Genomic DNA, 25757 nt, shown 5'->3' with positions numbered 1-25757 from the left:
AAAAGGTGAATAAACTTGAGAAAAAAAAGATCTCCAGCAGAAATTGTTTTTGTTGCCAAATAAAGTTTGGGACCACTTACATGTATGTACTGTATATACTTATTTTTGAAAGACAATCTTTTTTTTGGGGGGAGAAATATTTCTTCAATGCATTTGAAATACAGTCTAGATGGGTGATTTTCAAAGCGTCATACGTATATGTTCTCAGTAATGCATTTGTTGGTTCAGTTCAGTTGAATTTACATTTTAAGTACAATATATTTGCATTTAAAATCATTTGGAACGATGTTTTTCAGATATTTATGTTGATACAACATTTATTTGACTTTTATTGCACAAGACATTTTAATTGAATCATTCTGTATTTTTTGACATATTTTTACTCAATTGAAGTGCACTGTTAATGTTGAAACTGTGCATAATGTGACGGTGTCTTACAACTATATCATATATGCTTGTTAGAAATAAAACTGGTCTTGACATTATTGATGGGGTTCTAAGAAAAAAAAAAGAAAAGGGTGCTTTCACTTAAAAATTAAAGACATGTATAAATGACTCCTAAATATGATTTCGTATACTGTGTATACAATGGTGTGTTTTCAAAAACAACATAAAATTGTCTGGATTCACCAAACATTACAAAAGTTAGTTTGTGTATGTACAGGTGCGGCATAAATGAAAATGTAAAAGTTTATTTACGTCTGGTAACTTCATTCCACTTTTTGAACTTAAACACTAAACTAAATGATGTTTTATGCCATATTCTAAATTCTTGCCATACACCTGTATATACAGTACATTAAGCGTCCATCATTCACCTCAGGTCTTTATGTGGAGGAGGCCTCAGCTGTTTGAACAGGAAACAGATTGCATCCTGCAAGCATACTGCAGAACCTTCCAAACCCACACTGCACACAACTGCATATGTTCTCCGTACACAAACACACAAGTTCATGAAAAAGGGGTCATCACTTCCCATTTGACAAAAAAATACAGTAATTGTATTTACTTTTTGGGGAAAATAATAATCTTAAATGTTTTTCATTGTGATCTGTATAAAGCTACTGGCCTGATTTTGTAAAATAAATGAAAGGAGTATTTAAAATGTTTAGTTTACTGGGATTTCTTTTTACATGACATAATTCACAACAAATCACACATTTAAAACAATTTAGTTAGATACAGTGTTCCTAATATTGTGTCCAAAAACCATTACGCTCGTGGAACTAATGGGCCTCCACCCAGGTTGTCCAATCAGAAGAGCGTTCCTCGCTACAACCAGCCAACCAGCGAGGAGTGGGCGGGACCTGGTGTCTGAGCAGCTTGCGGCGAACCTAGCTAGTTAGCCTAGCATAAGCTAATGCCACGGAGCTATGACATGCTTGGATACACACAGCCATGCTATTTCCAACGGCGGCTAACGTAACCTGGAAAATTCTTTAACTTGGCCGCTCTCCGGTCACGTCGCCGGGCTGTTTCGGTGAGGACTACGCACGGAGGGAGAGACGAAAAAAGGTGGCCGTCGGTGAGAAGAAGGTAAGGCGTGCCTTGTAAAAATCACTGGTGCCGCAGTGTGGCTTGTTATCGAGACAAGCCCCGAGGCTAGCTCTTTTTTCACTTAACCGTACGTAACCTTCCATCAGCACGGCGGCTAACGGGGCTAACCAGCGGCTAGTTTCTCGCGACTCTCATCACCGTGTTCTATCTTGAAAAACAACGGGCGTATTGTTAGCTTCGCAACGTAACGCGAGGTGTTTGTAGAAAAGTCAGTCCAGGTCAAATTGTTGTAAAGCGTACTAAACGTGCATTATTTTATTTTGCGAATAGGAAAAGGAAACCCTTAGCATCTCCCAAATGTCCACATTTTCTAACGTGGAGACGCCCTGGTTACATTCTTTATTTAATGTTTCAAAACACATTTTCGCGATAAAAAGTTACATATTTTGGAGACTCATTTTGAATATTATAATTGTGGAATCTTGAGTAAATTTGTCTATTCGATTGACGGGATTCCAGTTGAAATGTGACCCAAAAAGTAGTACAGTATAGTGAAGGGAAAGTGACTGTTAAGTTATCTATTAAGAACGAGGTTGTACATTTCCAAGAATAAAAATGGTGCATTTGGGGAGAAAGTGTTTTGTTTGGAGTTTCGACTAATTTATACCAAGTCTCAAGGCTCAAAATTTCCACGGTCAAATGACAAGTTGGAGACACGCTATTCCACTAAGTGGCTTAGGAAAGTTTCCTTTTCAGCCATGTGTTTTGTTTGATCTTCTTTTTTTCAAATCTGAATGTTGTATCCTCATATGCTCGGCTATAGAACAGATATTTTCCGTAGAGCTTTCATGCATCGATCTCTCTAAACAGTCAGCTGACACATTTTTATATGAACAAACATCAATGAAGGTCAACTGGAAGCGGGCGGAAAGGCACATTATGATTTTGACAGTTTTCCTGTGTGCCGAGTCATTTCTTTAACTTTTTCCGAGAAAATCTCTGACAGGTCTTTAATTTCGTAAAACAATGAATTTATCCATCCATCCATTTTCTGATCCGGTTATCCTCACAAGGGTCGCGGGGAGTGCCTATGCCAGCCGTCTTCGGGCAGTAGGCGGGGGACACCCTGAATCGGTTGCCAGCCAATCGCAGCGCACACAGCCATCCACACTCACTCCCACACCTCGGGACAATTTGGAGTGTCCAATAAGCCTGCTATGCATGTTTTTGGAAAGTGGGAGGAAACCGGAACACCCGGAGAAAACCCATTCGGGCCCGTGGAGAACGTGCAAACTCCACACAAGGAGGCCGCAGCTGTAATTGAACCTCTGCCCTGTGAGGTCGACGCGCTAACCACTAAACCACCGGGCCGCCTACAATAAATTTATTCTCATAAAAATATTGTGTCCAATTATGACATTTCACTTGTTATGTTTGGGCTTGATTTGAAAAGAAAGAAGAAAATGTTTGCTGGTCGAATTTTCTGTCCGTCTTGTGACTTGATTCTCATGATCAAAACGTCGGAGTCTTAATATTAAACTTGATTTCAAGTATATATATGTATTTTGAAAATGATTCTAACATACCCATGTTTATAAGTAATGTCAGTTTCGATTTCATTTTTGTGCACCGAAAATTTCAGATTTTTGGTACACGGTACTTCCTCCTGTTGCTTTTGTTGTCCTTTATTGACTGCTTGCGTATTATTGTCAGCCGCGTGGTGTGAAAATGAGGAACTGTGTCCTAAAATGTGGTCTCGATGAGTTTCATGATGACACTGCATATCGAAAATGGCCGCAGAGATTGAGCCGTTCTGGTAGAGATTGGACACCCGTGGCCAAACTGTCTCCGTGTTATGTGTTTTGTCTGACCAACGCGCAAGCTGGAATGCCTCCCTCTCTCGAGATGCTCTTACACAAGTTCCAACACGTGTCTCTCGCAGACTTCCTTTTCCCAAGTGGCTTATTTAGTCTTCTAGAGACAGAACCCGAGGGCTCGTCTTAGCCCGGATGTCGGAAGCAGTCGTATTCCTTTCAACAACCCCCGTCTGCTATTGTCAACGCGAAGCTTTACAAGCGCTCGACTGTTTTGGAGGCAACAGCGGAGTTTTCTGGAAGACCGCATGCGTGGTGCCTAAAGCTTGGGTATCATTTGTGGCTTTTTGCTTCGGTGCCGCACCGTTGTATTTTGTTGCCATATATCTTACACCGGAGCAAATTTTGTGGAGCGCTCACACGTACAAATCCGGCGAGCGCGTTAACCCGGTGCAGCGCCACTTGCGTTCACACGGCAGTTTCTGCTGCGGTGCAAAACGATAGAAAACAAAGAGCTGTCGTGTTGGTTCTTTTTAAAAGATACACGACGCAAGCGATTACTGTACAGGCACGTCCTTCTCCTTCTCGGTCTGCGTGCTTTCTGCTCGAGAGGCGTTCAATGACCACCCCCGAAAACGTAAATCAACGATGACTTCAAACCAACTGCTTTCACACACTGGTGACTGCTGCGGCGTTGTTGCTTAGCTTGAGAATGAAGAAAAACACTTTTTACACACGCTCGCAGGGACGCCGCTTGCTTTGAAGGTCTCGTATGGCCCTGATCCCGATTTGAACCGCGCCACATACTGTGGGTGATGCTGCTACGCGTTGGTAGAAAGCCAACGTGAGCTTGAGCGGCTTGGTGGAGCCCGCGCTCTGCTCGAATGCATCACTTTCCCATCGTCCACTGACCCCATATGTCCGCACTTCCTGTCTCCCCGCCAGTCTCCCACGACCCTTTGCTGTGATGCCGCCGTTTTGTTTTGGGGGAAATCTAGGACAGCCGCAAGGACATCCCGTCCCGTGGGCTGCAGTTGTCGCAGTCCCATGTGAAAAGCTCTTCACGTGGCTGTTGGAAGGAGGTTTGCGGCTGAAAATCGAGGATTGGGTGTAAGTCACGGGAAGTGTGGCGGTGCCAGAAGGGCCGAGTGGGCATACAGAGCGCATTCCAGAAGGCGAGAGCCCTGTGATTTTAGCAGCCTGTCACAGGGATTAGGTTACTGTCTGCCCCTGTGAGCTCATGCTGTTGCTGTGTCAGTGCCTCAGCAATCTGGCTGGGCAGCAGTACGACCCCCCCTTTGGACACCCCCCCTAACAATGATGGATCTATATTTGTCCCATTAGGCTTTAGGCCTACTCGTGACATCATTTTTTGCTAAGCCCGTTTTAAGACGGTCGGGGGGGCCATTTAATGAGCTCCAACACCGAGTCCGAGTTTCTCTTTTTCGTTTTGATCTCCCATTAGCGTATCCCGATGCAAAGCACGACCGCGTAGAAGACAAAGCGGCGCTTGCCTATCGTTTTACCCTGTCAAGACAATCGGATTGTGTCTGCAGCTGCGGGCTTTGCCGGATGTGATGGTGTCAGTTGACTCGGCGACACAACTCACGCGTGGTTTAACATATCGGCTCTATCAAACGACAAGCTCGCATCGCGGCGTTTCCGCGTGATGAGATTGTCTGTGTTCTCGTGTCGGTGTTCTCTTTTGTACCCTAACATCGAATGAAAGCCTGTTTTGTCACAGCATGGTTTGAAGACGCATCTCCACTGGCCAACAAAACGTGACTATGTCTTCATAAATCTTTGAAAAACGGGATTAATGATAATCTCCATGGGTGACCCGTCTCTGACCCGCGGCTGCGATCACGACAGTCGAAAAGTTGCGCTGCGTCATCTTGAACTGCGAGCTTTGCCACACGACATGGAAAGGGCGACGAGCTTTTCTTTGGGAACAGGAAGTGGTGATTTCGCGGCACTTGTTAAAAGAAACGGGGATGCCACTTTGATTCGTTTGTCTTTGTCACGCTCTAACTTTCCAGATTGAAAGTGACAAAAGGCAGCCGCGCCGAGCGAGGGGAAAGCCCTCATTTGCCGCCACACTTGACCACCTGTCCGCCATCGCATGTGGTCTTGGCCGCCCACGTTGACCTTGACCGCAAAACAGGGCCGCAAATTTTGTACTTGACATTCTTTTCGGTGTTATTTTCAGAGTCTCTGCTTTTCCAGCAGCATACCTATATAATTACCTATTTTTTTGTCCGAAGTCCAAGGTTATATTATTTCCTTTGTGCCTCTGCCTCCCAAGTCAGGAGCACTGCCCCTTATACCCGGCAAATCCTGGTTTTCCCTCACCGGTATAAATACGACCTGACACAGCAGCTTTTACAAGTTTCCCTGCAGGAAGTTGTCCAAAAGGGGGGTGGTCTTGCACAAATTCACTTGACCTCATTTCAGACTTATTTAGAGATGGAAAAACAAAAAGGTGGAAAGGAAAAAGGTTCCCGCTCGGAGTGTGTTTTCTTCAAGAAAGTTTCATCTCGGAATACTTGGGTAGATTAGTCCAATCGAGCCCGGGGGGGGGGGGGGGGGGGGCTTGATTCTTGGGCTACAGTGTTTGTGTGGCAAATGGGCTGTGGATGTGACGGCGTTCGAGTAGTTTGACCCGTCTGCCCTCGTCTTTTAGGGCTTTGGCTTGGGAAGCGGCCTTGGCTCGCTGTGCAGCTCAGCGATGAGCTTGCAGCATCTGTCGCCGCTATTGATTTATTTATTTTTTGGTCCTCCGTTACATCTGCACGGCTGCAAGTCACTGCAGAGTTAATGTGCAGTTAGCACTCGGCCACCCCGTGGCACCAGCGGCCTCGGTGACGGAAGTGAGATTGAGGTGGCGATGTAGAAATTTGCGCTCCGGTCCCAGCGCCAGCTGCGGTTGAAACCGAGACCCCGGCACCTCGGAGACCCCAGTGGCTCAAATGAAAACCAACCCGGGAGCTCCCGATCAATGAGGTCAGTGTCTAATCCGGAGGTTAAAGGTAGAGTAGAACCAGCCACCATCTCGCGCGAGATATTGGAGCAGCCAAACGGCCGCTTGGATGCTTCCTCGCGCTTGTCCGCGCGTCCCAAATACTTCACATTTGCGTAGCGTGGCGCAGAGCTGATGGCGGAATTTGTCATAAGACCGGTGGTTGAATGCTGCTCTTTGTTTTTAAGAGGCTCGTAATGACACACTTGTCCAATGCCCGGGGGAGTGTTGCGCTTCTTGTGATGAGCAACATCGCTGCCCTAACGAAGCAAGCCGTGACCCACAAACACGACTTTAGTCACTTCAAGAAAGCAAAAGTCAAATGTTCGTTTTGGAGTGAGAAATTGCTCATGTGGATCCACTGTTGGCAGAAACGATTATCCAGACTGCTTCCGTTTGAGTCTGAAGTACAGCGGTAGCTCTACTTACGAACAACTCTTCATACGAAATTTTCAAGTGACGAAACGCCTCAACGGGAAAATATGTCCTCTGGTTACAAAAGAAATGTCAAGATACGAAAGGTAAAAATAGTGTTCATGCTGCTGCTGGCGGGTCCAAGTTTCCCCAAACGCAACATACTTAAATAGCCGCTCTGCCATTGGCTATTACCGAGCATCATGCTGGCATCCCATTGGCCAAGACTGATTTTGTTTTTCAGGACTCTTGTTGTATTTGGACAAATCTTGCAGTTTCTGCCTGTGACATCAGACGCATCCCAAATGAATCGCGCCACAGTACATGGTTGTCGCCTTCCAACAAACCTTTTCTCTTCGGGAACCATCACATTCCGTTTTTGTCCAGATTCTCACTGTCATTATCGTTGTTTCTCTCTTTATTTTCTTCTTCTTCCCCAAACAGGCTTGACATTAATCCTGTTGATTTATTTGAATGTCAAATGACTCACTGAAATGTAGAAATGCACGAGTTCGCCCCATTGGTGTCTGACTGCATTGTCAGCCCCCCCCCCCACCACAAACTTGAGCTGTGATTAAAAAAAAGTATCGGTGACATTTTGAAACTGCGTGTAGGAGTTTGTCATTTAGTCCGAACTTCTGCCTTATGAGCTAACGTGAGATCATTCAAAGTATTTACCGCTCCTCCTCGTCCTCTTCTCCAGGTCACGTTGTGCAAGATGACGGAAGAGGTGATAGTCATCGCCAAGTTTGATTACATGGCCCAGCAGGACCAGGAGCTCGACATCAAGAAGAACGAGCGCCTCTGGCTTCTCGACGACTCCAAGTCCTGGTGGAGAGTTCGCAACGCCACCAACAAAACGGGCTTTGTGCCCTCCAACTATGTGGAAAGGAAAAACAGTGCCAGGAAGGCTTCCATTGTCAAGAACCTCAAGGATACATTGGGTAAAGATCTTGTTTCTGACTCAACCTTTTCGCACGTTGTAAGCCGAAACATTGCGTTCCCGCATCGCCTCTTTCATGGTGGCTTTTGCGATGGCTTTGCAGTCGGCTCTCCTCTTGGTCTCCGAGTGTCCAGCTCATGTACGGTTCTGAATGAAAACGAGACCCAATGACACCAAAGTCACGTTTCCACAGGGTGGTACATGTCACAGCGGTGGTGTCAATCCCATTTTTGCCGCGGGCCACATTGTAATTCCCGTGATGACTTCAACTACATAAAGAAGTCAATGGTAACGTTCTATTCAACTACTGTTGAAGTAACTCTAATAACCGGTTTGGTAACGACAAAATGCTAACAATATGTCACTGATTTACATATGAAAATGTGAAGTTTTGGTAGACATTTTAGCATGCATCTTGGAAGTCGTCATCTTTGATTTGCTTTCGCGGGCCCCTTAAAATGACGTGGCGGGCCACATCTGGCCCACGGGCCTTGAGTTTGACACCCGTGCTGTACAGTATACCCCGTTGAGGCACAGCAGGACGCGAAGACCAGAATGCAAAATCCGGATCACCGGCTTAACAGAAAATTAGTGTCACGCCATACCACACCATCCCGTAGAGCAGGGGTGTGAAACACATTTTTGTCGCGGCCCAGATTTTTGTGACAGTTTCCCCTTGGTGGGCCGTTATGACTGAAACCATATAAAGAATTCAGGAAGAACGTTTTACTCCACTTTTGTTGAAGTTACTGTCATGACGGGGTTGGTTTCAAGAAAATGCTTACATATGCGCAAGGGACCGGCATCTTATTAGCAGATCTACCAACGACAGACATGAGGCCCAGGCAGCATCCTGGAGTTTTAATGCTATCTCGCGCCGCAGTGTGTGCAACTCTCTTATCTTCAGACGATGGGGACATTGTCTTCCCGGTAGCTGGGCAACAGCCCCAAAACGCCACTAAAACCATTTGAGGTTGCTATGACTTGCACTTCTGATGCTGCCCTTCTGCCGTGACCTTTTCATTTACAAGCGTGTGATTGTTTTATTGCCTCACTTGGAAGCTAGCCTGTAAAATGTGCAAGCACGTAACAGGAACCTCGCTATGACACCCCACGCCCCCCACTCCACCTGCTACGAGATCCGTCCCCTGTACTCGGTCGGGACAGGTGAGCAGCTGCACGGATGGCGCACAAACCGCACTCAACGTGGTCATGTCTTGTGTGTGTGTTTTACATCTGCTTAACATGCCTTAATGCGAAACTTGAGCTGAAGCGCACCGAGCGGCTTGTAAAATTATAATTACAGTCACAAGGAGCTCGTAAATATGCCACCCTGATCTATTAGTGGATTCAAGAACATTTTAACTCAAGAGTTGAAGGTGATTATCACAATTTTTTGGGGGGGAGGGGGTGAACGAGTGGATGAAATTCTATTTGAGAGAGACCAAAAAAAAAAGCAACAAACAAGTTTGTGTCTGGGCGTGGAGTGCTTTGGAGAGTGCGGGGAGTCATGTCAAATTTTACAAACAACTTGCAGTCATGCGATGGGCGAGCAGTTTGTGAATCAGCCAAGCCGGCAACGCCGCCTTGCCCCCGAGGGAAAACATTTACTTGGAGTTCCAAAAATCTGCCTCCCCAAAATATCTCTTTGACTTCCCTTTGACATCTTTACATCTCGTTTTCTTCTGACGTGAACGACTCTCGACATCCGTCCTCCACCTCCTTCCTTCTTCCCCTTTCCATGAGGGCCTCCTGGCTCCTGCACTTATTGGCTCCCGCCGGTCACGTGGTCCAAGGAGTGGACAACCCCCGCCCCCCAACCCCACCCCACCCCCTCGCTTGCTGGGTGTTCACATGGAATAACTCTACAGCTGCAGTGTGGAGCAAGAGCAGCCGGGGGACGGATAGCGAGAGGCGAGGCGAGGCGGCGGCGAGCCGAAAATGGACATGGCTAACCTATTCAAACACTTCTTCCGTGAGTGCCACACTTTGCTTATCCTACGCGGAGGTCCTCTTCTAACTTTGGTGGTCTTTGGTGATCCCCCCCCCCCCGCCGATTTTCTATGGACTTCCTAACCGTGCGTGGCTTGACCGGCTTTCTCGTTTTGGTTGTGAAACCGTTCAAGATTTGTTAGGCGAGTCTCCTCTGAGAAACAGGCCTTTGTGAATGTGCTAATATGTTGTGTTGGAAGAGCAAGGGGGGGGGGGGGCGTCTACACACACACACCCACTCTGGGTTGGATATTCCCTTGAAAATCCTGCTGCCCAAGCTGAAGCCTGTAATTGCCTCAGCTATCCTTCTGTCTCTCTTGCTTTTAAGTACATAGCCACGCCGCAATCCCGCTTTCGTCCCCTTCTCTCCCCCCACCCGGCCCCCTCGCGTCCTGCAACGCGACAGATACCATTGTTGTTGAAGAACATCACGCCACTTTTGTTTGTGAATATCTCAAGACGCTGCGTTTCCTTTTGCGCTATCCTCAGGGCGTTCGTTCTGGGAAGCCCCCCCCTCCCGACGCACCACCGGGCCGGTCATGATCTATCACTGCTCACGTAGAACAGTGTAGTCATTGTGTCGAGTGCCATCCGTTGAACTACACCCCCTGCCCTCTTCCCATCTCCCGCACCTCGCTAACTTATCAGGGGAATGTCGTTAGCCCGAGTCTGTTGATCTTTTACAGCCCGTCAGACACTTTTTGCAGTGATCGGAAGCACGTCCCTCCCTGCCCAGTGCCCACCTTCCCCTTTAAAACTTGACACATACCCCTCGTTGTCCGGAGAGATTGCACTAACAGATCAGCTACCAAAGTTGTATTTTTTGGGGCAACTGGGGGAAGTTGCTCTGCCCCCTCCCTGGGTTTTCCTGTTTCTTAACCCCCCCCCCCCCCCCCCCCCCCCCCTCAAGTGAGCGGAAACTCTAATTTGAGCCACATTTCTTACCTCCCTACTATTGGAAGAGAGCTGGCCAGAGAGGAAGTGAAAAGTCAGAAGGAAGTTGAATCATTGTGCAGGGACTCTGTTGTTCAGGCGCGCGTTTGTTCCCGCTTCGACGCTTCTCTCCTCGACTCATGTTTCCTTCCAGTCTTGTTCATCTTACCGGTCAAAAAAAAAAAGCGTAATCTTTTTGATACAGGGGGTCCTTGACTTATGTGCGGTTTACATTCTCATTGCCTTTATTTGTGCTTAAAGTGGAACACTCGTCAATCTATCACTAACCGCGCTCAGTAGGTTGGTCTCAACTGCAGTAAATGTTTATTTTTTTTTAAATTCTACACCTTAATATAGAACAACAAGGCAGTAACAATGTGAAAATATAATGATTGTTTCTGGAGAAATTATCATTTTTTTTGTGTGTCTGAAGGCACTCGCAGCTCCGAGTTTCCTGAATGCAACATACTTGCTTTCAGGGCTGTTCACACGGCACACATTTGCTCCGGTGCTGCACCGATGTATTTTGTTGCGATATATTTTACACCGGAGCAAATTTTGTGGAGCGGTCAGACGCGCAAAGCCGCCGAGTTGAGCGTGTTAGCATCGGTACATCCCCACTTGTGTTCACACGGCAGTTATCACTTTCCCTTCCATGGTCATTATGCAACGTGCCGCTAAATGCCGGCTCTTCATGAAATTCTCTTTCAGGAGACATTTGTGGTCATTATCAGGATCTAGACCAATTTCAGTTCAGCCCGCGGTCGTGGTGATACATTCCTACTTTTGCCTGAGCACGTGGAGAGGCTTATCTTTTCCCCGGGGAAGTGGAATGCTCACATCTACAAATGTTTGCAAATTCAACACGGGAAATGGCATTTATCCATCAAATGGGCAAACCATTCTTGTAATCGGGCTTGGCAATAATGTCTCTTGTCAGCTACTTAACGTTCTCAAACAACGCAGTTCTGGCGGAAGCCGCCGAGTAGCTTTATCATTGTCTGCCATGCGCTTGTGACAACATGCCGCCTCACTCGAGGCGCTTTAGATGTGGCCGACGGCAGCCTTGGGCGGCTGCGCGGTCGCTCGTCACCCTTGGTTGACGGCGCCCAGATGGGATGGATGAAGAACTGATAATTATCACATCAAGTGCTTTTTGTGAAGTACCGTCGACCATCCGCGTTGGGAGTTTTCTTTCTCGGCGTGCCGGGTGATGCTAACGTATTCCCCGAGGGATCGATCGGATTTGAAGTGGGTTTTGCTTGCGTCAGGCCATCAATGCTTTTTGACACCATTCGCATGAGTGGTTTGCGAGATTTTGAGAAAAGACCTTCCTGATTGTGCTCTCATCCGCGTGTATATTGAACTCCTCAGAAAATCCACACTGTAGATTATCCACAATATCTATTATAGTGATATAAATCACATTTTGAGTACATTCACTCCACACAGTTCATCACTTGCATTTGGCCTACAAAATAAATCCTAAAACGGCACATTTTCAGCCAGTCCAAGCGAGCGCATTGTGTCCCGAGCGGGGGGGGATGTCCCGGCTTTGTCAGACAGCCTGACGCGGGGTGTTGTCGTCCACAGAGGAAGAGCCCTGAAACGAAGGGAAGCCGAGGGTCGAGAGGGCCGCGGACAGACAATGGACAAGCTGCCCGGCAAAGGCAAAGCAGAGTGAAAAACAAAAGCGGTTCCTGTGCGCGCCCGTTCGCTAAACAAACGCCGCTCGCCACTTCGGCACGTTCGCCCCCTCGTGCCACGCACACCCCATCCGTAAACAGTCTCCAATGGGCTTTTTAGTGGTCATTAACATAAGAATGTCAGGCTACAACCCCCGCACCCGCAACCCGCGTCACCACGTATCCCGAGTTCAGGGGATTGTCTTTTTCTTGGGGGGCCAGTGCATTATTCTGACCCCAAACTGTCAGCGGCCGGGGGTCGTTGCGAAGGCTTCCAATTCCGTACTAATCCGATTAAGATTGCTTGGTCTAATTGAGCAATCCGGCACTGATTACCTCAATAACAGGACCCCCCCCCCCAACCCCACCCTCAGTATTGTCCAACTGCCGCCTACCTGTAGCTGTGCAGTACATGCAAATCCCAACTTTTTTTTTTTTTCGTCACTCTGACCCAGTTTGAGCATCTACTCAAATGAGGCGGTCTCAGGCGGTATTCTGTTTCCAATGCAAAGCCTTCAGACAAGGAAGCAGAAATGAATCTCCGATAAGGCAGTAGTGTTCGGGAACATGGCCAGTTAGATACAACTCTGACATCATGTCCAGCAAGCACATCTAAAGATGCGTTAATTATGCCGCGCCGAGTCCTCAAGCTTGTTTGGAGAGACCCCGCCGGGCAGTTGCAACTTGCGTTTGTAGTCTGCACTTCAATGCATCGGCATGACTACTAACAGGCTCTACCTTGAAGCATTGCATTTTTTTTTTTTGTCCCGGCGTTCGGATCCGAACATCTGTGAGGGACAATTCATCCGCAGCTTCTCAGAAAATCAACGCGACCATCCCAGCGTCGTCCCGGAAACTCCACCCTGCCTCCCGGTGTAATGTCAACCCAACCAGCTGACTTTTCATGATGCAAACGTACTGAGAGTTTTCCCGCAATACGTCATTGGCTCACCGATAGCATTGAGAGCAAAGGCATTCTCGGTTCAAGAATGATTGTGCCGGTGTACTGTTGCCTTGCTCTGTTTACACCAAAGAGCGTTTTCGTATATCGGGATGGGACTCCTGGAAGTGTTTGGCGGTCTCTCGGAAAATGGCAACGGTGTGACCGGCGTCATCTGCGAGCGCGCGCCATGCTGCCAAGTGGAAATTCTTGTCAAGTAAGATGGAGATCACAGGCGTGCCAAAAGCTCGGCCTCGGGGCTCCACAACCACCAGGAGAGCGAGGGCCGCGGGGACCTACTAATCCCCCCCTTTTGGATTACAGTCGGCCCTCAGAACTCAAATACGGTCCCTTCCAGGGGGCTTTTCAACCATTTCTAATCCATTTATTTGGATTGCCCAAAAAGAGAAGAGTCGATTCGCCTCATTTCAATGTTTACAAATCTGCACAGACTCTTCATTGTCGCATGAACATGCCATACTGTTGGAGGTCATTCCAGTGTACCGTATTTTCCGGATTATAAATTGCTCCGGAGTATAAATCGCAACAGTTATAAAATGCATAATGAAGGGGGGGGGAACCATAAATCACTTTGTTAAGGCTCTAAATGAAGCTGTATTGTATTGTATTCCCTTTAGCATCGCTCCATCTAGTGGATGCATAACACGACCGCAGCCACTATAGTGGCTTCTTTTTTATGCGCCTTATAATGTGTGGTGCGCCCTAGATATGAAAACGGTTTTAGAAGCGGCTTATAGTGTGAAAAATACGCTATCTATTATTCCTTAATGGAATTGGAGAATCTGATTTGAACTCCTGCGCATGGATGTAGTGTCGCTGCCCATAACTGATGCCACGTTGGTCTTTGGACAGAAAACCGGTTGCAGCCATTTTGTTTAAATTTCTTTCGGATGCCAGAAAGCAACGGTCAGTGGATGATGCGTGCACGTCGCCGTTGTTAACGTTGAACTTGTGTCATTGGTGGTTCTCCACAGGAATCGGAAAGGTGAAGAGCAGGAAGGGGGGCGTGAGGGATACGGCCTCCAACGCCGACGCCGACATGTACGCCGACAACGGCGAGCGCCTGTACGACCTGAACCTGCCGGCCCTGGTCAAGTTCAGTTACGCGGCGGAGCGCGAAGATGAGCTCTCCTTGGTCAAAGGCACCCGGGTGGTGGTGATGGAGAAGTGCAGCGACGGCTGGTGGCGCGGCAGCTACGGCGGGCGCTCCGGCTGGTTCCCGTCCAACTACGTGACGGAGGACGTGGACGGGACGGCCGCAGGAGTGGGGCCCGGCGGCGGTCCGGGGGACCCGTCGGGATCGCTGGCGGAGAAGCTGGCGGCCGTGGTGAACAGCGCGGCGGCCAACGGGAACCGGGTGTTGCACACGGTGCAGGCGCTCTACCCCTTCGGCTCGGACAACGACGAGGAGCTGAACTTTGACAAGGGCGAAGTGATGGAGGTGGTGGAGAAGCCCGAGAACGACCCCGAGTGGTGGAAATGTCGCAAGGCCGACGGCCAACTGGGCCTGGTGCCCAAGAACTACGTGACGGTGCTGGACTCGGCCTCGCACAAAACGGCGGCGGGGCCCGCCGGCCCGCCCACGCCCGACTGTGACTACATTTCGCCGTCCGGTAGCGGGCGATTCGCCGGCAAGGAGTGGTACTACGGGAAGGTGACGCGCCACCAGGCGGAGGTGGCGCTCAACCAGCGAGGCGCCGAGGGGGACTTCCTCATTCGAGACAGCGAGTCATCGGTGAGTTGATCCTTTCCAACCCTATTCCAGTTGCTATTCCACATTCTACACCGGCGCTCCCCGACCCTTTTTTCCCCTTACGGACCGCTTTCATGTCAGACAATATTTTAGGGAGCGGCCTTTAACTTGCTAACGTTACCGTTGCTTGAGACAATCCGCGGGAGATCGTGTTAGCCGATGACCAGTCACTGCACGCCTGACGACGCTACACTGCGCTGCGTGAACAACATTGCTGGGCGTGCTGTTCTGGATCGTGTCCTTGGGTTGGAACCATCTTTTGTCCGAGGGGGTTGCCGCATTTCTCTGCCAAGCCACCCATGTGAAGGACGGCGGCGTTACTCCCCCCTGTTGTCGTCTTTCTCGGGATTGGGCTTCTTGGCTTCTTGTTGCTACTTTGATCATCCCAAGCGTGTGTTGCTCAAGCAATGTTGGTCCTTTTTTTTTGTTTTTTTCAAAAGGGAAGACGTGATGTCACGCCATTGGCCGCTTTGCGTTTCATCAGATTGCGCCGATGTTATCCGAAACTGGCTCCGTGTTTGCTTGAGTGACTTTGATGGTACACGCAAGGGGCCTCGGTTCAGCGACGGCGATGCGCAATGAACTAGTTTGCGCGGTGGCGGAAGGCAATGTTGTCACAAGAAGGCGTGTTCACTTGTCCCGGTACTTGTTTTTGACCTTTGACCTAGCAATCGGAACATATCAAACGATAACGCGTTCCGTTTGGGTCACGTTCACTGAAAATAACGGCCGGCGTGAACCAAGGACCCGCCGCGTCTGGTCCGGCGTGCGCGGGAACTACTGAGCGACACGTTTCTCTCCCTTCCTTGTCTTCCAGCCCAACGACTTCTCCATCTCGCTGAAGGCGCAGAGCAAGAACAAGCATTTCAAGGTGCAGCTGAAGGAGAGCCTCTACTGCATCGGACAGCGCAAGTTCAACTCCATGGAGGAGCTGGTGGAACACTACAAAAAAGCGCCCATCTTCACCAGCGAGCAGGGTGACAAACTCTACCTGGTCAAGGCCCTCTCCGCCTCCTGATCCCAACAACGCAAATGTAAATGTCTCACACACACACACACACACACACACACACACTCGCACACTATACAGCCCGGAAGACACACTAACATCAAGCCTGAAGACTTTACACGTCGTCGGGACTTCTTTTGCCTGGTTGAGCATTCCAAGAGGAGAATGGGAAAAAAGGCATGAGAGGAGGAGGAATGATGGGAGTGTTGGGAGACGAGAAGAAGAAGAAGAAGGAAAAAGAAAAAGACTAAAGACTCCTGAGAGCGGATGATGGACCTCTTGGCCACTTATTTATGTGCTCCAGATGTGTTTGCTGGCAGTGGTGTATTTCCACCTCCATAGCTTAGTCGCATTTAGTTTGTCGAAAATGTATACCTAATCCTTTTTAACCATTTCTTTTTAAAAATGTGACTTTTTGTTGTTGTTTGTTTTAACTGTAAACCGAGCCCCTCCGCTATGAAGCTTTTTTTTCTCTCTCTCTCCCCAAGATCTCACGTTGTTAAGGCAAATCATGGCAACTGCTAGTTAAGCGACCAAAATCTATTTATTAATTCTGCTGCTTGTAGAAAGAATGTGCATGTCCTTTTTGGTGGTGTGGGGGGGGGGGGGGGGGGGGCGGAGCTACCTGTATTCCCCCCCAATTGTCAGACCCTTCAGAGGAACTGTTGAAAGTCCAGAAATGTTTCAGTCACAAGTGTCCAGAATTTTTGAGGCCTTTCCGTTGTATTTATTTCATGCTTTTGAGGAGACATGTTTTGTGTCAATCAGCCCCCCCCCCCCCCCCCACACACAAACACACACAAACAGTTCACAAATCTCAATGCAACTCTGCTTACATTTTGGCTTTGGCTCATACGCGATAATGCCTCTGCATGGCGTTTCAGGCCATTGCTCGAAAGGGGCTCTGGATCTTCACCCACCCAAGCAGGTGATGTCATTGGTGAAGAAACTCTATTCTTTTTTGTAAATGAGCTCCACACGCCAGACATCCAGCGGTATACCAGCCATTAAAACTCAATATTCTACCATATGGCTCCTTTTTAGTAAGGCCCGTTCGGTTCCCCGCCCTTGTTCACATGGATGCTACACGGAACATAGCATGTCCAACCTGGTATTCATTGCAGGTGTTAGGAGGTCATGTGAAAAACAATCAATCGTCGGACGCTTTAACTTGAGAAAGTGGGCCTGCTGGGAAGGCCTTGGGGGGGTGGCGGGGGAGGCTTCAAAACACCTGCCTTCTCGGCAGAGCCGCGGGGTAAACGGAGTCCAAAAGATGATGTCACTGTGCTAAATTAGCACGGCCGAAGGGAACGAACGAGGGGGAGGTCTTTATCGCTGGCAATGTGCCGGTTGTGCTTTGGAAGTGCGAGATTCCATCTGGCAGAGACACGGGAGGGTGCTGTTATTTGTCGCTTTGTCGAGTAGAAAAGTGTCTTGTCGTAATCCAGAATGAGCGCTGCGCATGCGTGTTTTCTCCGATGATGACTTGTCCATCTGGAACGCGAGGGAGGAAGAGGGATTTCAGATGGGGGTGGGGGGAAGCAAGCGTTCGAGGGAGGGAGGAGGAGATTGGAGTCCCGTTTAGTAGCGCATCTGGAATTATGCTCCTCGTCCCGGTTTGGGTGGGGAACGGAGATAGAATTTCCACGCTCTCCAGGTGTGCGTCGAGCTAAGCGATGACTCGCTAAAGAGGGGAGGCCATGCCGGCTTTTAGATTTAGAATGGGAGCTGCTTCACATTCTGGGATGAATCAACCGCAAGGTTTTTGTCCAGTAAACGCTGTTTTTGCTCTGCACACAAAAAAAAATTCAAGTTCCTCACAGGATCCATGTTACGTTGCGTATTATTATTATTATGGGCTCTTACGTTGTTGTTGTGACACTTCAGAGTCTTGTGAAACTTCCCCTCTTGTGTCCAACCTGTGACGTAAAGCGACTAATGCAATGGAGGATTTGGGAGATTTTGTTTTTTTTCATTCACGTGCCTTTACAGCTTTTTGTCAACCAAAGTGTCATTTTATTTGTTTATTTTGGCGAGTCTACATTGTTTACTTGCCATGTTGCGTGGCGTTTGTTTTTAAAGCAGCGGTGTTGAACCTACGGCCCCGGGGCTCATATACGGGCAACTGGAGCTAGACCTTTCGGTCAGCCATCCAAACAAAGACTGTTTCATAAGGCTGGACATGCAATTTTCCAAACATATAAACCCACTCACCTTAAAAATGTACCTCAGTTATTTTCTCCTGATATATCAATAATTTGTTCCTTGAAGGGTTTTATAAAGGTTCTCCACCTCAGCTTTAAATCAGTCCGTGTCGCATATGAGTTATCGGGTGTTCGTCGTCAACTGAATTTTTAAAAACATTTTTATTTATTTTTTGATCCTTTTCTCCCCATGCCCCCTCCCCACCCAGATCCATAAAATGCCCTAGTTTTCAAGTGTCCTTAGATAGCAACCATAAGTGAATGCCTCCATGTACAGTTGAGAGAAATCGTGCATTGGAGAAGTACGGAAGCAAGTCAAGTGTCACGTTTGTTTCATTCATTTTTTTTCCTGTGTAGCCACCCACAGTAGATTTGTAAAAGCCACATGTAAATGTTGGGATTGAAATACAAGAATGAAGCAGACTCTCGCTGCTTTTTACATTTGTATATAACGGCCGTAGCGTTTGTCTCTGCACCAATGGAGCCCGCTTGGGCAGTGGAGAGAACAAAAATCTGCTTCAAATACGTCGCAAACCACTTGAGACAAATATACAAATAACCCGTTTCCTAATGTTGCTGCTTACCGAGGGCTGCTTACATAAAAATGTAAGCAGCAGCAGACAACCCCCACCCGGCTCTTGGTGTGCGCAAATCTGAAGCAAGTAGATCTACGCCGGTGTGGAATGGTAAAAAAAAGCAGTGCTGTGAAAATGTTTTGACATGCTCTTGATGCTGTTTGAACAGAGGGGAGAGCGTCTTCAGGTGTTACTTAGAAGAAATTATTAGTATTTCAAAAACGTAATAAACGACAAAATAAAGCCATGAAATTGTGTTTTAATGTGCAAAGACTCAAATATACGAGCATAGTTTCAATCATCTGCTGTCCATGTTTCGAAGCGTATGGCATATAATCATTATTATATCATATCATGAGTATTTCCTCCAAAGCTCCCTTTTTGGCTTAAAGTCAACACCATTTTAATTAATTTGTTACTGTAAACGGAAAGAAGTGGATTGAATAATATTTATGCCTGCTGTGTTACTTTTGGCCCCCTTGGTGGAAATATTCTCGTGCTGATGGTTGAGCGTTTGCGTTTCACTTGAGTGAGAACTATTGGACCTGGCCTTGTCAACAAATGATTGTACAAGAGTGACCTCTAGTGGACATTGGTTGGTTTACACGTATCCGTTTATTTTCTACTTTTCAGTGGATTTGTTGCTCGTTACAAAATTCAGGACTGTATATGGTAGTATTCAGACAACCTGTACAGTTGTAGAAGGGGTCCTGTGTTGACAACGGAGCTCCGTTCCAACTTTGACGATGTACGCTTTGACGTGGCTCCGACAAAGTGCAATAGTTTACTTTTTCAAAAAGGATTGAAATGTAAGGCTTAATCAGTGAAAGGCTTCAAGTTCCGAGGAATGGCGTTGAGCCGGAATGTCACCATTTAGAAGTACAGCAAATCGGACAACGCGGCGGGCAGGTGCGTCATCAGCTGCACTCGGATCCACCAGTACGGCTCCATGGCGTTGTACCTGGCGTACGGACGCTTGGACGTAACGGCGTCGGCGATGTCGTCCAGCATGGGACTCGCATCTCTGTGTCCGCCGTTGCACTGCGAGCGAATCGGTGTCATGATCTGATCAAAGCGTCCTTTCCCGTAATCCTCCCGGACGTCCTGCGAGGCCTCGCCCCACAATTTGTTGGCCGTGCCGGCCAAGACTTTGCGGCTAAGGCTGCCCGCGGCGGCGAAATTCCCCGGCTCGATGACGGACACCTTGACGCCCCACGACTTCATCTCGTAGCGGAGGCAGTCGGAAAACGCTTCCAAGCCGTACTTGGACACGCAGACGGGCGACTGAGCAATATTGCCCATCCGGCCGTACAAGCCGGAAACATTTACCACGCGACCTGCGAGAGAAACGCAACAATGAACAAGAAATGACGTGGCGGCGGAAGGACATCTTTTAGACTCTTAGCGTCACAATTAAGTCATTGGTTGGCGTCTTTGTGGCAGCGAAGCACAAAGAACAATCCGAACGTGATGTGTATATTTTCCAAACCGCTGGAAAGCAAATTGTCACAACCCCATCATTTGCGGTGACTCTGCGCTAATTTAGCCGGTCGGCCCGTCAATCGAAAGCCTCTTCCACGCAGAGGTCAGAGCTGGGATGAAAAATGAATTTTCTTGCCCCCACCCTTGGCCCGGCGAATGAGCGGCAGAAGCGCTTTGGTGACCCGGATGGTGCCCCACAGGTTGACCTCGGAAACTTCTTTGTAGGCTTCCACGGAGGTGAACTCCACTCCTCCGAACGTGGAGACGTCAGCGGTGTTGACCAGCGCCCACAGACCTCGGCGGTGGATCGCAGACACAAAAAAAAAGTTACAAGAACGAGCAAAGATGTCTATTGACTCGGGATTGTTCTAACCTCTCTGCGAGTCCTCCAGGTTGTCTCGGACGAACCGGGCGGCGCCGTTCACCTGGTCTTCGCTGCGCACGTCCAGCTGGACCACCTTCATGCGCCCGGAGTGGAACTCCTCCAGCACCTTGGCACCCTCTCCGCCTTTATCCTGCAAAGAAACTATTCTCTATTTTGTAGCTCGTCGTGTCAAAACACGACGCGGTTACTGCTCCGCTTTGCCACAAATCAACGCGCGTTGTCAACTGCGGAGCCGCTATACCGTCTTTCAAATGCATTTCCCTAAACTTTATGCGATTGATTGCCACACTCACCTTAAGCAGGCATCCCGCAAAGACGGTGAAGCCAAGTTTGTGCAGATGTTGGGCCAGAGCCAGACCAAAGTCGTTGTCGCAACCTGTAATGAACACCGCTTTGCCCGTCGCCTGCACAAAACAAAATACCGAGGTGAGGAGTGCCGATGTACTCTATCGATCGGGCCGCAGAGTCTCAAACTGGATTCCCCGGACCAGGGGTCTTTGAGCCACAGCTTGGGGGTCCGTAATGCATCTGGTATCTGTCCTTCCTATTCGATATACAGTATTCTTTTTATAATTGTGACATCGACAAACTTTCTTGACATCAATTCCTACTTTCATGTTAGCCAAGGCCTTGGCACCATCTTGGGGTGGTACTGCTGGAGCAAAAAAAAAAAAGCTGCAAATAGGTGCGTTATCGGCAGAAAATAGGTTCCGCCGAGAAAAACAATTTTATTTATGTTTTTATACAGAGAAAAAAATGTTGACTAGAGTAAATGCAGTAATATCACTAGAAATAAATTCACCTGATAAAATAGGACTTATTTGTTCACTTGTTCAACGTTGATTTCAATACCATAGTACAACTTTGTTGCGGAAAAATGACTTATTCTCCCAATAAATGCATTTTGTTTAGTTGGCGAACCCAAGCGCTGCTTTGAAAAACTCCGTATCCAGATAATGTTGCTGGTGTTGCGTTCACGGCCGCACGAGTTACCTCCACCAGCCCTCTGGGGATCCGCGGTGTCGCGACATACAGGGCGAAGAGCAAATAGCAGACCACCACGCACTCGCTCGCGTTCGCCTCCGGCACTCCCAGGAGCCCCGTGGCGGCGTTCAACAGAGCCGGCAGGCCGAAGCCCAGTGACACGGTCACGAATGCGGAGAAAGAGACGAGAAGGCACACTCGGAACGCGGAAAGCGACGCCATCTTGGCCGAATGCTGCCTTTACGTTCCGGGACACGCCTCTCGGACGACAACCTTGGTGAGACAGACATATTCGACTCCCGATATAGAATAACAATTTTATTCACTCATTTGTTGCGTATGAGGTGTCAATACAGGCAATGAGATCAATGAGCGAACATTCGAGAAGCTATAGTCAGCGAAACCGGAAGTACATTCGAGTGAACCATCTCCCTTCGTGTCCGGTTCATTTTCACGACTTTGGGCAGTGCTAATTTGAAACGATGAGTCTTTAGGGTTTTTTTCTCATGGTGTCTACAATGTGGACCCCACGAAATCGAAAATGGTATTCTTCTTTGAAATACTGTGTTTGTTTTAAGAGTAGCCACAATGAGACTTCAATGGTCGGTTCTGAATTCAAAAGTCATCATCACTCTTGTCCAGCAGGTGGCGTTTGGAACCTCCCCTGGAAGCGCAAGGCGCCCTTGCTTCTGGACCCCCCAAAAAGCCGTCCGATCCCAGGCCTTCATCTTCGTCTTCGTCGAGCTCGCTCTCCTCGGACTGAAAAGTAACATTACACACAACTTGTCTTTGTCCAGCGTCTATGTCCGGGGTATGTTTACAAACGAAAGAAAGGAATGTCCAGCCAAAGTATTTATTTAGCTAGTACATGTAAAAGAGACATTTGAAATATTTCTGGAGATTTACCTCATCACTGTCACTAGGCGGCATGTTCCCAACGGCTGTTCCTAATGAACACAAAACACAAATGCGTTTTGAGGCTCTTGTTTATCATTTAGCGACGAGAAACTGAAAATATGAAAACGGTGGCCGCATGTTGTACCCTTGAAACTGTAGCCTTATCTGGAAAGGAACTCTTGACGTCAAGCGTAATTGTTTTTGGTTACCTGCCATAATGTCGTTTAGAGGGAGCCTTGGATGAGAAGTTTGACACTCATCGGTGTCGCCATCTTGGCCTTTGTCCTCAACTGTGTCCTGTTCATTCACTGCCATGCACACAAACATTGTGCATTGCGAGTTACCACCGCGCGACAAAGGTCTATCTGAGCTGGTCATGTTTTGAAGCCGCGTTTGTCTCACTCGAACTCATACCGTCCCCATAATTCTCCTTCAGTTGCTGCATCATCCTCTTTCGATTGTTTTCCTCCTGCGGGTGAGAAAATTGCGAGAAAAAAAAGAAAAACAAGTGAATAGGACTCTTTGTTGAATGTGCAGAAAGAAACACGTCCCATAATCCGAATTAAAAATGATCATTTAAAATATAAAATGTAAAGACATCTTTCCGTTCGCACACCTCAAACATCTTCTCTTGTCTGATCTGTTTTTCCTGCTGCCACTCGAGGTAATAGAAGTTGGCAAAGTTTTCCACTTGCAACTTGTATTGCTCCTCCAGCTTCTCCTCGATCTTCTCGTATTCATCCATAAATAATGGCCTGGGAGATGGAAAAGGAACGTAAGTCTTTGCTTACAACATTCCAGTGAGGATAATAATAATAGTGATCAAACAAAAGGTTTGAATCATTGTATTTTTTGGGGGGGGGGTTTTTGGATTGGTCAGTGTTGTCTGTAAGCTTTATAATTGCTGGTTTGCCCAACAGTTGCTGCTCCTTATTGGATATTTGTGCGATACTGAACTTTCTCGTTCTGCCACATCAACCGTGGGAGTTTCTTTATTGCGGTCCGACGCATTTCCCGTTTTTCACGTGTCACGCTGGAAAGTTCACCGGACACTTTGCAGCGTCTGAAGTCTTCTCTGATTCATCTCCAACTGCCAGTGTTTTTTTTCTTTCTTGGCATCCAGACTGGCGACATCGGAAAGCACGTTCCTCATCATGACTTTGGTCTTCTCCACATTTTCCTACGTAAAGGACGAGCCGATTTTACGATACGCAAGGAAAGGCTTTGACAAAATAACAATGTCACACAACCTCCTCCTAGATACAAACCAAGACCTCCTTGATGGCGTGCCTCAAGGCCTTTTCCGTCCCGCTGATCTCCAAAGGTCTTGCGATGGCCGCCGTTCGCAATTTCTGAAGGAGAGCACAAACCAAATCATTTGACGGAGAACTTTGGATCTCAAACTTTGCGCGTGAATATTTTTCCTCACTCTCAGGTCCGCCTCCTTTCCTAACAAGTCATACAGAGACGCTCCTTTTGACGTGGCTTCTGATGCCAGCTGCCGAGCTGCTTTTAGATCTGAAATCTGGACATAAGACGGGGAAAAGAAGGGAGTCATAGACACCCACACACAGACGACATTCAAAAATGATTTTTTTCCCATGCCTAAATATTTCTAAAAACACTTCTGATGTCGGTTGTCATTATTTGTGCATGAAAGGGTGAAGGCACTTCGAAGGGTCCAACTCAAGAGCAATTCAGTTTAAGGTTCAGTTCTACTGTATCTACTTTCTTCTACCATTTAAGACTTTACAGCCACTCAAAATAGGCAAAGTACCTCCCCATGAAACAAACAAACAACCCCCCGAAAAACTGTTCTCACTCGAGTGCCTAGTTCAAATTTGAATTTGTTGTTTTCCTCCTCCCCTCTGTCCTCCAGGGCCATCTGCTTGGTTTTCATTGCGTTGTACAGCACCGACGTGATCTTGAGCATCTCTTTCACCGCGTAACCGTCGGCCTGGTAAAGGCGCTTGGTGTTCATTTTGATGTGAGCTTTCGTTGCCTGTCACAGGAAGGGATGCACATTCGTTGATGGGGGTAAGGGGATGGGGGTGAGGGGACTTGTGTTCATTTGGAAGCGAAAATGTTACCATGAACTGAGCCACCGTCTTGATGAGGAATACTCTGTCCGACTCTGTGTTCATGTCAGACGCAATTTCCATCTGGGGTTCATAACTATATTTGAGAGGAGGAAATTGGGTAGATCGTTGAATGGATTAACACAGCGGTCCCCAACCTTTTTTTCAAAATAAAACGTCTATCAGATTCAGAAATGAATATAATGGAAGTCATGCGAGTTATTTATGCTTTCTGCACGGCCCGGTCCAAAATGACCCACGGGCCGGTGCCGGCCCTCCACCCGGGGTTTGGGGACCGCTGTGTTAACATACAGAAATAGAATCGTGTATGTGTACCAGGGGGTGCGTGCTATGAATGTCAATCACTCGGATGGAGCCAGATTAAAGGAGTGGAATGTGGAATTTGGCATCAAAAGTGGGTGCAGGAAATTAAAATGAATAGAGCAAATGAAATGTGGCATATTACTTACCTCGTTGATTCAAAGGATACGAAAAAAAATCTTGGCACGCACATCTCATGGTTTCTTTTTTTTAACCTACCATTTAGCAAGCCATATTAGGATTTCCGCAACGAGCGTGAAGTTGGGCGTCCGGAAGTTTTCCACCGATATTAGGCGAGGGAAGCCCAAGGCTCTCATCATTTCTGTAAAATCTATCAAGAGATCGTTTCAGCAGCAAGATTGAAATGAACGCCGCATATTCGCGTATGCTACTTACTTTGTAAGTCTCTGAAAGACATCTCGCGAGTGGGCTCTGAGAGGCGAAGTTTACGAAGGGCGTAAGATAGGAAGCCGAAGGAAAATGCACGCATTCATCCATCCATCTCTCCATTAAAAAAAAAATGTGCACGCTAAATGACCAATTGCAAAGGCGTGCCGTTTATCGTCTTTGTGACCCTCTTTTTCTGTCTTTTTTTACATTTTAAATGCTGCCAATTCCCTTCCCTTGCTGGCATTGCCAACATTGTCTTGTACTACGTCACCGTGACGACACAGCTGACTGCAAAGCCTCCGTTTACGTTCTGGTTGCCGCTAACAGGTCCGTCACGCGCGCATCGCAAAGCGTTTCCTCGGCGACACTATTTTATCGTGCGAAGTGGTGACGTAGCACAGTGACGTAGGGGGTGACGTAT

At 47.8% G+C, this 25757-nt stretch overlaps 3 protein-coding genes across 5 annotated transcripts; 1 reads left to right on the top strand and 2 right to left on the bottom strand.

Annotated features, from left to right (window-relative positions):
• Nucleotides 1–1274: 1274 nt before the first annotated feature.
• Nucleotides 1275–19070, top strand: nck1b (NCK adaptor protein 1b). Of its 2 annotated transcripts, XM_052054418.1 has the most exons (4): nt 1275–1536; nt 7448–7688; nt 14233–14993; nt 15829–19070. In XM_052054418.1, the coding sequence occupies exons 2-4, from the start codon at nt 7463–7465 to the stop codon at nt 16027–16029; spliced, it is 1188 nt and encodes a 395-aa protein (XP_051910378.1). In that variant the 5' UTR covers nt 1275–1536; nt 7448–7462; the 3' UTR covers nt 16030–19070. The 2 variants fall into 2 exon arrangements, with proteins under 2 accessions (XP_051910378.1, XP_051910379.1); XM_052054419.1 differs by lacking the exons at nt 1275–1536; nt 7448–7688 and adding an exon at nt 9211–9662.
• Nucleotides 19071–19559: 489 nt separating this feature from the next.
• bdh1 (3-hydroxybutyrate dehydrogenase, type 1) lies at nt 19560–21945 on the bottom strand. Its single transcript, XM_052054421.1, has 5 exons — nt 21660–21945; nt 20960–21070; nt 20655–20796; nt 20424–20576; nt 19560–20136 (listed from the first exon to the last, which is right to left on the bottom strand). Exons 1-5 carry the CDS (start codon nt 21870–21872, stop codon nt 19673–19675), a joined length of 1083 nt encoding a protein of 360 aa, XP_051910381.1. The 5' UTR covers nt 21873–21945; the 3' UTR covers nt 19560–19672.
• Nucleotides 21946–21953: 8 nt separating this feature from the next.
• On the bottom strand, nt 21954–25443 carry LOC127593157 (clusterin-associated protein 1-like). 2 transcript variants are annotated; one of them, XM_052054414.1, is made up of 12 exons: nt 25343–25443; nt 25166–25277; nt 24638–24722; nt 24370–24549; nt 23977–24072; nt 23816–23899; nt 23594–23727; nt 23164–23302; nt 22950–23016; nt 22757–22855; nt 22557–22597; nt 21954–22409 (listed from the first exon to the last, which is right to left on the bottom strand). In XM_052054414.1, the coding sequence occupies exons 1-12, from the start codon at nt 25434–25436 to the stop codon at nt 22266–22268; spliced, it is 1275 nt and encodes a 424-aa protein (XP_051910374.1). In that variant the 5' UTR covers nt 25437–25443; the 3' UTR covers nt 21954–22265. The 2 variants fall into 2 exon arrangements, with proteins under 2 accessions (XP_051910374.1, XP_051910375.1); XM_052054415.1 differs by having other exon boundaries at nt 22962–23016.
• Between the last annotated feature and the right edge of the window lie 314 nt (nt 25444–25757).

Source organism: Hippocampus zosterae, chromosome 20 (assembly GCF_025434085.1).
Source record: "Hippocampus zosterae strain Florida chromosome 20, ASM2543408v3, whole genome shotgun sequence".
Taxonomy (NCBI): Eukaryota; Metazoa; Chordata; class Actinopteri; order Syngnathiformes; family Syngnathidae; genus Hippocampus; species Hippocampus zosterae.
Note: the sequence above shows the minus strand (reverse complement) of the source record. Positions and strands in the feature narration are given on the sequence as shown.